Here is a 16,901-nt window from a genome sequence, read left to right as displayed (position 1 = left end):
ATGACCTATTTAACAGTTGTGATATTAGGACCGAAACTCATGAAGAAGTAAATATATTTTTTTTTAATTTTAAAATCTTGCATAGTTAATCATACAAATAATCTTACACCAGTCGACAGCCATTTGAGTTTAAAAGACTTATCTTAGTCTACAACATCACCGTTGCTGTGTTGAATGCGTACATCTGCTACGAGATATTCTTGAGAACAACTCTACTGAAGTACACCTGGACCTGCTTGTCCAATAAGCCTGATCCAACGGATCCCAATGAAGTACGCCTATCAACGGCAATGTGGATGTATTACATCACTAAATACATGGAATTTCTTGATTCTTTCTTCTTCGTGCTGCGCAAGAAGGAAAATCAACTTTCTTTTTTGCATATTTATCACCATGCAACAATGACTCTATACTCTTGGATTCTTGTTAAATTTATCCCCTACGGATTATGTAAGAAAATTCTATCTGTAAAAATTTTTGTGGATAGTGATTATGATAAAAATCTGTGTTTTTGTAGCCTACAGTCCCATGATGTTTAATTCTGGTAAGTTCATATTGTTCATATTACACGTGCTAGCAAATTTCAATTTAAATTTTTTACTGATCCAACTCTACAGAGAGAGCGTAGTTTATATTATGATCCCTAGATTTTGTTTCCCCAAAATTCCCTCCTTCAACACCCCGGGGACCACTACCCAATAGGGGAAGGCTTTCAGGCTCCGCACACACTCTGGCTTCGAATACTTCATATTTCGTCTTATCAAAATATAAGTCGAATAAGTCAATTTTTTGGAAAATTCGTTTATTTCGCTTTTCGGGTACATTTTGACAACAGAAGTTTTGGTTGTTGCATGGTTTTGGTTGCTCACCGTTTACCGAATTTTCGTTTTACTTCTTCAATTTTATTATATTATTTTCACCCTGTTGCCACTGATAATGAGATAAGGTAATACGGTAATGGACTATTTGCGTAAGAATTGCAATGAAAATGCGTAAATTAACGAAATACGTAAATTAATTATCCTATTTTACTCTACTAAATTACAAGGTGATACGTAATTAATAATTCTGTCTACCGTTAGGTGTCCATGTTATCACGTACATCTATTATGGATTGTCGACTCTTGGTCCAACCGTTGCCAAGTATCTTTGGTGGAAAAAGTACATAACATTGATTCAAATAGTGAGAAAACTCCAAAATTTTCAAAAGAAAACAGCTTATTTTGTTCTTTTTCAGATTCAATTTATCATCGGAATGACAGTCGCACTAACTGCCTATTTTACTGAATGCGCATTCATCACACCACAAATGTACTTGATACATTTCCTCTTCATCGGTGGCTTTTTATTCCTTTTCCTCAAATTCTACATTGCCTCGTACAAGAAACCAATGAAAGCCACCAAAAGCTCAAAAGTTCAGTAGAAACCAAAAGAGCAGACAAAAAAAATTAGATTTAAACTAGATTATCCTTTTATTATTCTAAAAAAGAGACATTATACACAAATTAATTTGGTGCCTAAAATTTAAATAGCTTTGTGTTGTTCATGACTTTGATTATAAATCAAACAAAAATTGTTCTCACTTTTTTCTTCTTTTCCCTAAATTCACAAAGAGAAACTCTTACAATTTCTATTTTACAATAAAGTCTTTTCCTTACCTAAACATTATTTGTAACAATTTTTATTTATTTTTTTATTATTCCCACATCAATCAATCTTTTCCGCTGCCAAAGGGAAACGAACGATCCTCAATTCATTCCCATAATCACATATTACGCAGTCTGATGACGCCAATATCAGCCTTGGGCACAATTGGCTGTTTGAACTGTCCAACTTCACTTCCCGTGTCGGTTCGCCCGTCCTCACATCCCAGACAATCAGCGAACCTGCCAAGGAGGGACTTAAAGTTGAAGAAACTGAAAAGGAAAGGAACAGCAGAAGCACAAACCTGGTTTGGTTGTTATGAGAAGCGACGGAGTTAGCATCAGGAGAATTGAATAGGCATAGAGCACATTAATGGAATTCAGCAGATGCCCCTGGAATCTCTCCCAAATGCACAACCTCTCATCTGAGCCCAGAGATATTACGTAACTCGGCGAACAGACTAGTGATACAATGGCGCCATCATGAGCCTGAATCCCATAAACGCAGGCCCCTGCAAGACGAAAATCAGAAGGGTCCGATAAAAGTAAAGGCTTAAGATTTCGTATAAAAAAGGCACGCAAATAGAAGTAGGAAATTATGAAGTTATAGAATATTCCCCAGAAAAGCTATGCAAGCCATTGTGAAGAGACGTCAACCTCGGTGCAGACCTAGAGCAAGCCTGAGAAGAAAGCTGTATCCCAATCTACTCTACCTCAGCCTAGTTCAGTCTCATTTCTTCATACTTAATACAACTCATAAGATACTCTTGCTATGTTTAAATTGCCGGCCAAAAGACAAGGCCGATATAGAATGTTACAAGGGGTAAAGGTAAGGCCTCTCTCGACCTCAATCGATAATACAACGATCGTGGCGTAAGTAGTTTCAAGCTTTCGTGTGTTCGGATGATACCAACCACGATGGACACTATCGCCGAGGAGGCTACGTCCGTACGCCTCATCGACGGTGGATAGCAGGGCCGTATATTTTGTGACCGTATATCTTCTGCCTTAGCAAGATAATTTCCGATCTAATGGAGTTCTTTACAACAAAGTCGGATTTGAGATGGGTGTCGTTGGAGAGAGTGAAGGCTTGCTCTTTGGGAAGCGTTAGCCCTAGAACCATCTCATTGTGGTGTCGTATTGTTCTACTTTTTGTCTCGAGGCAGACCTCAAGAATGTGATCCAGTTTCCAAGACCTTCCCGCATGACCGGAAAGTCACATAGGGCTTTCCCGTGAGTCTGGTATCTGGGAATCTTATCTAAGTTTATCACAGCTTTGCTGTTCTCTTTGATTTTTACCGGCGTTTCGGTCCTTTGGCTGTAACCTCCTTCAGGACATCAAAAATTGGGGTACAATTCGTCGTCGGTCGGCTGGATCAGCATCTGTGTTACGAATTGCTAATCAATCCGTTTTATCCGTTAGATCAGAAATTGTGCAAACTGCATATTCTTTGTGTCTGCATTCGTTGCAAACGCCACGCAGCAATGCGTCATTTACAACGAATGCAGACACAGAGTAAATGCATTTAGCACAATGCCTGATCCAACTGACGATAAGAAAGCTCTCAGAGTGATTTTGTTCATCCAAAAGAAAAGTTTGAAATTTGTGACTTATCTTTCTTTTAGGACCAAAAGATGGTATATCAAGTTTCACTTTTGCAATGTACCCTTTAACTGCTTCATATCGTTACCTAGAGAATCGGGTAATCATCATGTTCCTCTGTAAATAAATGATTAGCAAAAATAAAATAAATTTGGTAAAAATACCTGATGTAAGATCCCAGACACAGAGTAATCCTTCTTGTGATCCAGATCCTCCAGTTCCGGGATGATTTTGATCGATGAAAAGGCATGTGATCGGCCCATAGTGACCATGAAGGGTGTACAGGAGACTTCTGTTGTCCAACCTGAACACCTTCAGTGTATTATCTTGGCTTCCCGTGAAGACTGTCCCGTGCATCACTTCGAGACACGTTATGGACTGCTGATGGGCCTTATGCTGAATCTCCACAATGCATCTGAGTTCCTCCCCAGTGGCCGTACTGTGATGTATCAAGGCCAGACTTCCAGTCGAACCCGTTCGCACATGAGCTGCAAAAAATAATTATGCTTTGTTTGGGACAAATGAATGAATCCACATGAATGGTCTCACTTCTTCTGTACGCCGATGTGAATCCCCAGTCAATTTGTTTGCCTTGACTGTAGGTTTCCAAACGCAGAAAATCCACACGCCCACAGAGTCTGGCCACAATAACCCGATCTCCAGTCAATTTAATATGAGTCACACCATTTCGGAGATTTTTATCGTCGTCCAAAACACACTGCAGCAAAATTGAAAATTTGTACTTCGCAAAGAAGAGATTCCTGTAAGGGGTTGGCCTTACCTTTAGATTTCCCGTGCTGCCCTCCCAGAACTCAATTCGTCCATCCGAGCAACCGACGGCAATGAGATTGTCCACAAAATCGAGACACCAAATAGGGGAGCAATTCCTCTGATTCTGCGTCTCCTTGAAGAATGTCAATCTATTAATCTCAGCTATCAATTCGCCCCCATTCACATCCCAGATCCTAATGTTACCCTCCAGGCACGAACTGGCCACCATGATCCCATCCATGGCCAGGCACTCAACCCTATGCCGATGGCCAGTGACTGAGATGGGCGTTGAGGATTGAATGAAGTGCTCAACGCGTGGTCTGGACGTTGGATCGACATCCGTCCAGCTGGCACGCCATTCGGCATAGTTCCGGGTGCAGATGCACCGATACAGCACGACGAGGGTGTACGTGAGGACAAAAATACTGATGGCACAGAGAATGCTGGCCAGAAAGATCTCCATAGGACTCTTTGGATAGAAGGGCATGCTGGCTGTACTTGGTGACGGAGACTCCTGATGTTCAGCATCGGAAAAGTCAATAGGATCGAGAGCAACAGCCAGTGCTTTCCACTGAAACTGCTGCGGACTCTTCTCATCCGGATTGCGCAATGTCATGGCCACTTCCGGAGCAATGGCATGTGACAGTCTTATTGTAGGCAAAATCGTGACATACTTACCACTCATGGAAATATTGTACTGCCTCAGGATAGCTGACCAATGAAAATTGGACAGGTAGTGATTGGTATCGTAATCTGGATGCCTCAATTTATTCAACTGTTCACTGATATTGCTAAAACTCTCATCATTCTCCATCACATGTGATTCATAAATGGGAGATTTTGTACTGGCCATATTGAAAACAATCTCATCATTTTCCACCTTCTTCATACCCCCCTCCTGCATCTCCGGTTCCGTCGGCAAACTATTGATCTCCGTCCCACTATCAATCACAAATAAACTCTCCAAAATATTGCTATTGTAAATTATGGAAAATATCCACACAATCATCCATATCATAAATGCACGCTGAAAGAAACGCGTTCGTGCCCAGAAATTCACAATTTTCACCCGTTTTGGGATTTTTCTGTCTGTCACCGAAGGCGTTGGGATTACATCTGTGGAGATATGATTCACAGAATCCAACATCAAACCACTCAACTTTGGGTGACTCTGAGACCGTGACATTGTTGTGGCATGAGCTGATGAAGAATATCTGAAAATTAGGTAAATTAGGTTTTTGCTTGTGGACTCTTTCTTTTTTGTTTTGTTCTTAAAAGAGAAAAGCCCCAAGATAAGAAATGAATAAATAAAATTTCCGACATTTATTTTTGTGATGTAAAAAATAAATAAATTATCTGCCTTTCTCAAGACCTTGATTATTTTAAGAGAATGAAATTAAATTCTAATTAGTCGAGATTCACAATAAGACACACACCAGTTGAGACTCAAACCCTTCAATTTCGAATGATCATGAACTGATAAAAAAAACAAATGGTGTGAATACAAGTAGATTTTGATTCTCCAATAGTGTCTTGGATAAAAGGCAAATGGAACTCTATTTGCACTAAAAGTCGTTGATGATCGAAGAATTCAAATTCAATGTCGAATTTTCATAGTAAATTTTCGAACAAGGTGAGGAAAGTTTATCAAATATCACACTAAAAAGCTGGCAAAGGAGTTACTCAGTAATTAAATACTGGGGAAAGAACAGTAAGCGTCGTTGTTCTGTTTTTTGCTCACAACAATGTGAAGACCGTCACATTTTGACACTTGAGCACTTCGAAATTCGAACAGGATGTAACTTCAGCCACTTTGTGAAAGTATTAAGAAGAAAGTCTCTTTTTTGGTTTTTCAATTAGATTTTCGAATGGCTTTTCTCTTTGCCAAACCCTACTTCTGTACATTACTTTTTCTTTGGATGTTATCATCGAAAACAACTCTTCAAAATATCATAACTTCATGAGACTGTCACAGGAGGCGCTATAATAAAAAATGATTTTCGGACTTTCGAAATTCAACAATTTTCGGAATTCAAATTTCCATTTTTAATTTGAAGTTTTGGTATTGCAGAATCATTAAGGTTATAAAACTTAAAGGGATATACTGGCATTAATTTTCAGACCAAGGAGATGGAAATTTCAAGATGGATTAAAAATTACAAAACTAAAATATTTCTGTTCAAAATCGTTCGAAGAGACAAAGGCATTTCAAAACCAAGCCAAACTAATTCGAAAATCAAACAAGTCTAAAGTACAAGTTCATGTACTCGCCACTTTAGCGCTGGCTGTTTTTCTATTTCGAGTTTTCGGAATTCTTGACATTTCAATTGTAAAAAACATCAACGACAGTACGTAAACGATAAATGCATCCACTTTATGCCAAGACAAACGCACGTGAAAAGGCAATTCTAAGAGTAGCGAACAGGGCGAAGACATTAAAGGTGACCACTGGCTTTGGGGCTCTCTCAAGATTGTAAACAGAAGAGGATCAGTGGAAACTTACCTGAGCCTCGTCTGCGGTGATCCAGATACCGCGTTGGTGTCCTTTTTGGCCTGCTTCAGCTGGACACTGTGCTCGAACGGTCGAATATTGAGGGCCAGAACAGTTGAGAAGAGCATCATCTGGAGGAAATAGTCCGAGATGAGGCCAACAATGGCAAAGATGCAGAACTCCTGGATGACCGGAACGAAAGTGGCCAGTCCCACGGTGAGAATTGTGATCTCTGTGAGCAGAGTCTTGGAGATGGACCATCCCTCATTGGCCAGACCCTTGGCCACGCGTATCTTCACGTCCAGCTTCTCGTCTGTCGATGTGATGCACTTCGTGATGACGAGGACATTCTCCAGGCCCACCAATACCACCAAATAGGGAAAGATGCCCTTGGACTGAATGCTGATGGTGAGACCGAAGAAGAAGCAGAGCCCCAGGGACATAATTAGACTGCCCAAGACTGTAAAGACCGCCGTGAAGGCGAGCAGGAGACGGGAACGGATGAGATCTATCTTCCGCAGCGAGAAGTAGACGTAGTAAAAGAGTAGAATGAAGGTGATGGAAAGTGGCATGACTTCCAGTACCCGGAACTCTCCCGGATAGTAGATATAGGTGAGGGATTCGCGTTGCCCAGAGTTCGTGGTGTGATGAAGAGTATAGATGCGGGTAAGTTTGTCCTTAAGGGTGCTGAGGAACTGTTGATTTTTCTCGCGCAGTATCAGCGTTACGGCAAACTGAATGATGCGAGGTCGAGCCCGGATGGGGTACCTCTTGACCCCAGTGTCCCGGATTGAGATTCCGAAGAGCATCTCGGCTATCGAGACTTTAGTCTTCTGTAGATTGTGGAACTGGAAGATTGTGTTCAGGAGTGCGGTGTCCTTGTTGAACATCTGCATGTTCAAGAAACAGAAAAGCTATCTTGAAGAACTCCTCTTAATCCATCAACACCAAGTATATTGGAATGCTCTTTAGAATCCGATTCCGAAAAAACTTTTCTTCATTATCAGGAATTATTAACTTAAACTTTTAACTTTGTGCTTATTACAATTATTACCTCTAATTCTTGAAACAAGCAATATAAAATCAATAATCGGTGTAAACACAAGTAGATTTTGATTCTCCAATAGTGTCTTGGATAAAAGGCAAATGGAACTCTATTTGCACAAAAAAGTCGTTGAGTAATTCATGAAATGGTTTATATCGGTTTTGAGTCGGTAAACCAGAGGCGTTCAAGAACCGTTTGAAACCGAACAAACATCAAATGAAACTTGTACGATAATGGTTAAAACGCTACCTGAACAAACTTATTTTCACGTTTATTCGGTTTCAAACGGTTCTTGCACACCTCTGCGGTAAACGGTAAATGTTTCGAAAGTACTTTTGAAGTATAGCATCTAAGTATCCAATTTGAGCATTTCGGAAAGCAAAGTTGGCTAAAATGGCATTTTGAAACGGAAAAATTTACAAAATGTCACTCAAATCGTGGGAATGCGATATTATTAAATATTGGGAATCCTTTAATTTATTAAATTATATAAAATCTAACACAAAACTAAAATATCACCCTATCTAATCAGACCCTGAGTCCTCTTAATAACGCGAACATGTGATTGAAATGATGAAAAACAAATAATTTTCTCATAAGGCATTGAATGATGCAATCGTCGCTAAAGGGTTAAAAGTTAAAATCATGATTGTATACAATTTCTTAGAGATTACTACCGAAGAGAAAAGCAATGAGGTAGAAATAAACGTTACCTGGGTGTTCTGCTGCCAGAAATTAGCCGGAGACAGGATCAGGCAGTTGTATTCCGGAAACACAGTATCTTTGGCCTTGAACGTCTTGACATTCTCCACGTGGAGACAGAGATTGCCCAGAGTGATGTGAGACTCCTCCACTTCGTGATTCCGGATGATCTCGAGGAGCTTGAAGGCTTCAGCCAGGGGTGCCCTGTAGGCGTCCGTGAGGATGAGATTGCCATTCCAGGGTGTCACACTGGCACGCAGGACAATTTGCTGGACGTAGATGAAGGGCTCCACGTGTGCCCAGGGGAACGGTGGTTCGAAGTTGCTGGTGATATTGCTGAGGGGGAAGATGTTTGTGGCATTGTCGGTGGCCTCGTCGGGACTGTAGGGCAGGACAACTTTGGTGGGAATGGTGCCCGGCAGGGGGATGTAGATCAAAGGGTAGCAACAGAAGAGGAGAACGACAATGGCACAGCTGGTGGCACAAGTTGGATAGCTGGAGAGGAAGAGCCCGTGCTTGTAGTACCAGTTTTCCACGCGCAGTGGTAAACCCACTCTCCGGCGATTGTCACTGGCACTGCCCGTTCGGGACATTATCTTCACTTCTGACACCCCAAATTCATAATCACTCTCCTCCTCCAATTATTTCTCTTTCACCACAAAAACTATCACCCAAATGTCCGATTTACACAGTCCAAAATCATCATTCACGGCACAAATCAGCCACTGTCCAATGGTATCCACGGTATCCACCAATTCCCAAAGAATTTCTCCCTAACCTCACAAAGCACTGCACAAGAGATGAGCAAAATTTTGGGAGGAAAACACAGAAAACAGGGGAAATTTACTGCGCAGATTTTCGGTATCAAGTGGCACTGAAAACACTGTCCAGCACTTTTGCACGATGTCCACACACGCAGGGAAAGCGCAACCACTGAAATGCACTTCTTGGCTTTCGTAAACTTTGCCTTTTCATTTATTTTTCTCGGTAATTTGCACAACTCGCAGCAGAGAGTGGAAAATTGTTCGTGGTGCAATTGTATTGGATGTCACACACGCAATAAATCATTCCGGAATCTTCCGAATTGCTCACTTTTTTCAAACATTTTCGGAGAAATTTTTGGACGAGCAACGGCTTTCTGATAAAATCGCCGAAAAGTATGCAAATTGAAGATAAACTTATTTAGAAGTTGGTAAAAAAATTTTAAAAATTTTAAAAATGGATAAAAAATTATTATACAATTCCTTGTTATCTTATAAAAATATTTACTAAAATAATTTTAAAATCGGAAAAAATACGGCATGAATAAAATTAAAATCTTAAATTATAATTCCGCTCAATTGGTCACTTTTGGCTTAACGCTTTCGATCCCTATGTCAATTTAAATTAAATAAAATTTTAATCAAAAATATGTTTAAAAATGAATAAAATTGGTACAAAAATGTAAAGCAGATTAATACACATAAAAAAGGAATTGCAATTCGTCCCAGCTTTGCGAAATGCTCGGACTAACGAGAAACAACGGACGGAATATTAAACTATTCAAGAACATGAAATTGAATGTAACACCTGTAAAACTCAAATACTTTGAAGAAGACTTAATTACTTACTTGACTTTCATTTAATGCTCACAAACATTGCAAACCGTTTAGTGAAAGATTTTCTCTCAAATTTTTATAAAAATTTCTCTTGTTTTCTACTCTATTCTAAATTTTCTTTTTCATATTTCTGTGTGCACAGAAATAAAGTGGTATTAGGGAATTATAAAATTTAAGCATTTAACAATTTCTTTCCGGGTATGAGAACTTTATTGATTTAATATTGCACCATCAAAATAAATTTGGAATCAAAGAAACTCATAAATTGGGTAGAATTCAAATTAAACTTGTCAGAAATTATAAAGAAAACTTATGATTTATGTATGTTAATAAGTATGCTAATATGCATTATTGTTAACTCAGCAAAAATGTGAAAATATCGATATGATATCAATAGCTTTGAGATTACGTTAGGAATTTATATACAAAATTAACCCTGTAATGACTTGTGTGAATCATTACAAAATCTGAAATTAACGATATTTTAACTTTTTCGGATTTCTCTCAGTGATGGTAGAGGAGACAGGGGTAGAATTAGCCAGCAAATGAAGCTTTTTTTTCGCGCATGATTTGTGAAAAAATGATAAAGTTTGTCTAATGTTTTTATGTTTCATAAGTAGCATTAAGATATTGGCTGTATAAAACCGTATAGTTCAGAGCTCTCAAATCCTTGGCTTTTTCTAGAGAGGATAATGAAAAAAGTATGACACATTGGCTACACCTGCCCCGGCCTGGGTAGATTTAGCCACTTTCGGGGTGCTATTTGCCACCAGTTTTCCAGACGAAATTTTAAAACTGGAAATACCAAGTGTTATTTCACTTGATCCACTGAAGCCCACTGATACTAAATATGTAACTTAAACCTAATGAAAAAGACTTTAGCCGACTTTTTTATGACATTTTTGTAATTGCGGCAAAATTGATGAAAATATCCTGAATTTCACAAATTTTTCATCCGAATGGCAATATTGCTTGGAATATCAATAGTACTCTTTCATCTAACAATTATCCATGTATTAGTGAAAAATCATTGATAGTTTTATCCGGCCACGGAAGAGTGGCTACAACTGTCCCGAGGGCTGTTTTAGTGTTTTTCATCTTATATAAAAAATTGGATAATTATTATCCAAGTGAAAAATATTTTTTAATTAGGTTTATGAAACCAGAAACGAGGTAAAACTATGAAATCTTGACTACAAACTCAGAAAACCAAATGCTGGTCCAAAAACTGAAACATCAAAACTGCAGTTTTATACCCATTTTATAAAAATGCTTCTAAATTGTAGGATAACAGGATCAGACTTATAAATATTTCTGGGAATATGGGGATGTGTTCCTACTTTCATTAAAAAATACTTTGCTCAAGGTACATTTTAAGGGAACCGAGAAAAATCCACTGTCTACTTCTGCCCCTGGTTAATTGTACCCCGGTCTCCCCTACAGCAATTGTGAACTACATCCAGTCCTTTGAATATTTTTTTACAACTTGTATTATCATATAATATCGGGGTGTCGTGGAAGGGTTAATGAGATATATTTCGAAGGAAAATAAATAAACATAAATCACAGTTTTTGCCAGTTCCAATGGCATTTTAGTTTTCTTTAAACAAATTTTGTCACTTAAGTCCAAGTGTTGAGTTTCATTGTTATCTTTTCTTTATTTCTATTCACTTCTGTGAATAAAGTAAACAAATCCATAATATTGGCATTTGTTTATAAATATTCTAAGCATCAGCATTTTGAGTCAGTAGGACGAATTCTTGATTTGTATCGTTCATTCCAGTGCCAGATCTCTAGCTGATAAGTTCTCGCCAACCCATCTTCCTGAAAGATGGGATTTCAAGTAGTGTTGCTCAAGTGAAGTGATCATTAAATTTCTTCCATTCAAAAAGTGTTTTAATTGTGCCTAATATCCGGAAAAAATTGTTTTTACAATTTTTCTTTCAATTTGTCTTCCAGAATCGAGTTGTTCGTGAAATTTTGGAAGACCATTTCATCCTGAATACGTATTAGAAAAACAAAGAGTATCTGCTTCAACAGTGAGTAAAAAATGTTCTAATATTTTGTGATATGTTCAGAAATTGTGCTGGATTTTATAAAGTGAAAGAATTTATCTTTGAAATCAGAAATAATGGGAGTTTTCTGATTGATTTTCCAATGGCTTAGAGCTAACGAATCCCGCTCTTTCAGAGATCAATCTTTCTTGTGAACCTCCCATTTCTAATATTGTATGGAATATTTCACCGTTCATTAAGAATTTCCAGAATTTCTTTCACAAAAATCTCTTTGCTTTCAAAGAAGAATAATTTTGGGAAAATTAAATTTTACACCTTTTTGTGAAAAATTTTCGATTATTAAAAACCATTCCAATTTAGGGCAAAATCACATTGACAGTAAAATGCTCACCGTATTAGGTGAGATTGTTAACAATCTCACCTACTATTTTGTTAATTTATTGAAATTCATACGCAAATTCTCAATAAGCGTATTACCTTATTTCATACTCGGTGGCACTAGGAGAAAATAATATAAGAAAATTGAGGAAATAAAACGAAAATGCGATAAACGGTGAGCAAAAAAAACTGTGCGAGAAATTAATCGTACAGTTTTTTGCTCACCCGTTATCGAATTTTCGTATTATTTCTTTAATTTTCTTATATAATATTATTTTCACCTAAGGCCACCAAGTCTGAGATAAGGTTATACGGTAATGGAAAATTTGCGTAAGAATTGCAATGAAAATTCGCAAATTAACGAAATACGGTAATTTACGAGTATTTTACTCTCAATGTGATTCTGCCCTTATTTTTAAATATTTTTGTTTAATCCCTCATATTTTGCATTGGAAATCTTAATTTCAAATGTGCTTTTGCTCACGAAAATATTTTCAAAAATACGCTTTATTCAGGGGTTAAATAATATTTTTTTGTCAGTAAAATATTCAAAAATAGGCACTTAAAATCATTTTCAATCAGTAATAGACTGAAAAGTGATGAGAACTTACTTTAGTATGTTGATAAGAAACCTTTAAAAATATAAAATATTGTGGTAATTCTAACTTGAATTGACTCTTGAATCTTTACATCAGCTTTCGGATTCTATTAAGGAAATGGGTCTCGCAAACTAAAAAAAAATAGCATATTTTCTTTACTTCTTTTTTCGACAAAATAAAAAAAAGGTTGTTTAATTCAAGCTCTTAAGCATATAAAAGCAAAACAATTTAATAATGTTTTTTGAAATTTTCATTTAAAATTTTAAAAATTCAGCCGTTGGGACCTAATTTTTGGAGACGGTTTTTTTTGAGAAAAAAAACATACTTTTCGGTGGACAAGATTACTCAGAGTATACGGTATGGTTATGAATTTATAAGTAATTTTTGTCTAAAAGTTAGTTTTATTACTCTTAACATTTACCACTAAACCTACCAAAACCTAGTCAAATTGACCGGTTTAAAATTAACACATATTTAAACGGTACATTGTCACTAACAACTTTATGAATTTCTTAAAATATATAATATATTTTTCAGTGTTTAAATTTTATTTTTTTTGCGCTTTTCCAAGACAAATTTGTTGAGTATCCTACCAGGTATAAAAACGGTCGGTAGATTTACTGTTAAAATTATTTTGTGGGATCTTTCGAGTGATTTACAAATCGATTTAATTCGGTTGAGAATCGGTAAACGTAAATGATGCGAAAGTACCTTTGAGGGATAGCATCTAAGTCACGGGTTCGAGCACTTCGTGAAGCCTGCGATGCTTTCTACCCCTTTTTTTTAAAAATAAGTCTCTGAAAATCAGATCCCAATGGCTGAATTTTTAAGATTTTTAAATGAAAATTTCAGAAAAAAATAGTTTAAATGTTTTACTTTTATATTCCAGTGAATTTAAATAAAAAAAATTATTGTGTTGGAATAAAATTAGAAAAAATACAATGTTTCCCAGTCTTTTTGACCGATATGACCTCTTAGAAAAGATTTAGGGATAGGTATATTATTATGAATTAATTAGTTTATATTAGATATAAACCCATTGATGAAGTAATTTCATCAATAGCAGAATGAGAACTGGAACAAAGAGAAGTAATTACTGAAATTACATTGGATCGTATGCTCTAACGCCCTTCTAAGGGTGTATTTCGACGACTCAGAATAAAAGTCGAACATCTCGATTTTTTACAAAAATCATTTTATTCGCTTTTTGGATACTTCTTTATACTCTTCCTTCCCTGTCAATATTATACTTGAAAGTTATAAAATTTTCAAAGTTATAAAGATTTCATATCTAAAAAATCCTATAATCTGCATGTAAAATCTCAGCTTCAAATCGCTCTCCTGTAAAATTTGTCTATTACGAGTTATTCGTTTCTTATTCTGAGCGATCAATTTTGTTTTACTTTTTTTATTTCCCACATTCAATTTTCCTTTAATTATAATAATAATTATAATTTAATTCCTTTCAGCACATGGCAATAAAATATTATATTTTTAAATATGTAGATATTTTTATTATATTAAATATTTTCAAATATTATTTTTATTTGGTTTTCTTTGGACCTATATTTATTCCATATTGGGATAAACTCATAAGAGATTTAAATAAAATCCGTGACCGTGAATATATGTTTGTTGTTCTAAATATTCCTTTCCACATAAAGATAGAATAGGAAGAGGAAGAGTAAGAGTAGTTTAATTACTATTGATCTTTTAACTTTTATGGAGTTATTATGTTTTAGCTATGTCTCTAGTTTATCCTGATTCATATTGGTAAAATTTTCATTTTATATTTATAACATATTGGTTTTTCAGGGTGGAAGAACGTATATAGTGCACTTACTAACTGAATTTCAGTTATTAAATGAAGTTTAAACAATTTACATTGATAGTAATTTATTTAAAGCACTATGTACACATTTTTCCACGATTATCTATATGCTTTTGGAAGTATACACTTCACTGGTTTACTTTACTTTTCACTGGTAATTTTTTTTCGAATTTAAGGAGATTCGCTCTAGCTTAAGACGAAGCTCCAAGTGCAAGCTTCTAACTTGTACGATATGAATATTGCTTGAAAACTTAAACTGGTTTTAGCAGATTCTTATCTTTAGTATGTTTAAAAAATTTGATTTGACTCTTGAATCTTTACTGCAGCTTTGGGATCCTGTAAGGAAAGATTTAGGGATGGACATATTATTTTTATTTGATTAGTTTACATTATCATGAGTTATTTAAACTTTTGGTGTAATTTTAATTCTAAGCACATTGCTGGGGAATTGCATCATATGGACGTAGTCATTAATCGTAACTGAAATTGGGTTTTATGAATGACAGAATGTTGTGCACCTATGTCTACAAAAAACTTGATTTTAACTGCTCGAACTCCAAGAGAGAGCAGTTTTCACAATCGACTTTTTTGAATAGTAATTTCTAGGGTGAAAATGTTTTAAACAATATTTCGATGATAAGTTTAAGTGCACCTATGTCTACAAAAAACTTGATTTTAACTGCTCGAACTCCAAGAGAGAGCAGTTTTCACAATCGACTTTTTTGAATAGTAATTTCTAGGGTGAAAATGTTTTAAACAATATTTCGATCCACTTGATATGCCCTCCTAGAAGTTTTCCTCATTGTTGTCTTTTTTCACAATATTTACACTTTCTGTATTAGTTCTACGACCATTGCCAGAATTTCCAGAATTATTCTTCGAGTTTATTTGAGTATTTCCGCGATTTTGATTGGAGTTTTGAGATTTATTATTTGAGGCTTTGAAACAGCCCAATTGTGACGGTTCCGTTCAGCTGAAGAGTCGAAACAAGAGGAAGAGAATAGTCCGTACTCAGTCCAACTATCCCCTTGGCCCAGATAAACATATCCCTGGGAATTCCGGGAACTAGTATTTTTTCCTTATCAAGGTCCTTATATTAAAAAATGCATGTTCATCTTGAACATTAATATTCGTTAAAAAATATTATATACAAAATAAAATTAACGATATTGTGCATTTTGCGATTTGGGACGTTGCGAATTTGAATTTTCGGAAATTTGGGGACGTGAACGACAGTCTGCAATAAGATAGTCCAGTTTCTTGCAGTAAATATAATTTTTTTGATATGTTGCTATTTTTGTCCCGATATTTAATTGGTCGAACTGTGACAAATCCGTAGGACCTACTACAATAACTTCAGAAACAATTTAGTGTACAATCAACCGGAACAAATACTCAAGTCATCCAAGAAAAAACACGATAAATTAAACCCGGTTTGACACAAGGCTTATCAGGATATCTTATACGGTATTTTATCAGGATTGTTAATTAAATTTTTTGAAACATTTCAGTTCAACTGATTGTTTAATGAGTTTTGATTATTCCCAAATCAATATGGCTGCCATGTGAGTTATAAAAGTTTTCCAAGTTTTTTTACAAATCTATTTATGAATTGGATTTAAAAGTTGCTGATGAAAGACATGATTTGTAGTTTTAGAACAGAGGTGTGCAAGAACCGTTGAAACCGAATAAACGTCAAAATAAGTTTGCTCTGGTAGCGTTTTGACCATTGACGTACACGTTTTATTTGACGTTTATTCGGTTTCAACTGTTCTTGCATGCCTCTGTTTTAGAACTATGGCTCGAAGGACCAATTTCGGCTCTATCGGGATCTCCATTTTCAACCCCCTAGGTTTTTATATAATTTCGTCTTTGTTTAAATGCATTAAGGCAAGTTCTCATTTTCCGTCAATTGTTTAACAGGTCAATTAGACCTTAAACTTAAACTTCCATAAACTTCTAAAAAAATATCAATATAAATTAAAATATACAGTGACGGCCAAAATAATAGAATCAATTTGCAAAGTTTATATTTTTTTTTTTTAACTTTTGTAACTTTTCCCAATTTGTTGATATAATTCTGAAGTAGAAATCTTCAACTTCAAATGGTTAGAATCGCAGAATAAGGGTTGTTTTGGCCGCTAGAGGTCTCTATTTTACACAGAATATGTCAAAAGTGAAATTTAGTGCGGCCAAAAAAATTGTCAAACTGTCATTTATGGTTT

The 16,901-nt window shown here is 36.0% G+C and overlaps 2 protein-coding genes across 2 annotated transcripts; one reads left to right on the top strand and one right to left on the bottom strand.

Annotated features, from left to right (window-relative positions):
- LOC129805005 (elongation of very long chain fatty acids protein 4-like) lies at positions 1–1,423 on the top strand. The gene is made up of 5 exons (XM_055852806.1): positions 1–47; positions 113–450; positions 518–544; positions 1,083–1,183; positions 1,238–1,423. The coding sequence occupies exons 1-5, from the start codon at positions 1–3 to the stop codon at positions 1,421–1,423; spliced, it is 699 nt and encodes a 232-aa protein (XP_055708781.1).
- Positions 1,424–1,448: 25 nt separating this feature from the next.
- Positions 1,449–9,316, bottom strand: LOC129802078 (sterol regulatory element-binding protein cleavage-activating protein). Its single transcript, XM_055847639.1, has 7 exons — positions 8,267–9,316; positions 6,521–7,398; positions 4,028–5,231; positions 3,796–3,964; positions 3,411–3,734; positions 1,949–2,155; positions 1,449–1,886 (listed from the first exon to the last, which is right to left on the bottom strand). The coding sequence occupies exons 1-7, from the start codon at positions 8,846–8,848 to the stop codon at positions 1,708–1,710; spliced, it is 3,543 nt and encodes a 1,180-aa protein (XP_055703614.1). The 5' UTR covers positions 8,849–9,316; the 3' UTR covers positions 1,449–1,707.
- Between the last annotated feature and the right edge of the window lie 7,585 nt (positions 9,317–16,901).

This window comes from Phlebotomus papatasi, chromosome 2 (assembly GCF_024763615.1).
Source record: "Phlebotomus papatasi isolate M1 chromosome 2, Ppap_2.1, whole genome shotgun sequence".
NCBI classification, from domain to species: domain Eukaryota; kingdom Metazoa; phylum Arthropoda; class Insecta; order Diptera; family Psychodidae; genus Phlebotomus; species Phlebotomus papatasi.
This window is presented reverse-complemented; position numbering and strand designations above follow the sequence as displayed.

Excerpts from the sequence above, each read along its gene's own strand:
- LOC129805005 (XM_055852806.1), top strand. The coding sequence starts at position 1 with ATGACCTATTTAACAGTTGTGATATTAGGACCGAAACTCATGAAGAA. Across the intron at positions 545-1,082 it reads TCCCATGATGTTTAATTCTG|GTGTCCATGTTATCACGTAC; the intron begins GTAAGTTCATAT and ends GTCTACCGTTAG. Across the intron at positions 1,184-1,237 it reads ACATAACATTGATTCAAATA|ATTCAATTTATCATCGGAAT; the intron begins GTGAGAAAACTC and ends GTTCTTTTTCAG.
- LOC129802078 (XM_055847639.1), bottom strand. The coding sequence starts at position 8,848 with ATGTCCCGAACGGGCAGTGCCAGTGACAATCGCCGGAGAGTGGGTTTA. Across the intron at positions 7,399-8,266 it reads TCTGGCAGCAGAACACCCAG|ATGTTCAACAAGGACACCGC; the intron begins GTAACGTTTATT and ends TTGAACATGCAG. Across the intron at positions 2,156-3,410 it reads TGTCTGGGATCTTACATCAG|GGGCCTGCGTTTATGGGATT; the intron begins GTATTTTTACCA and ends TTCGTCTTGCAG.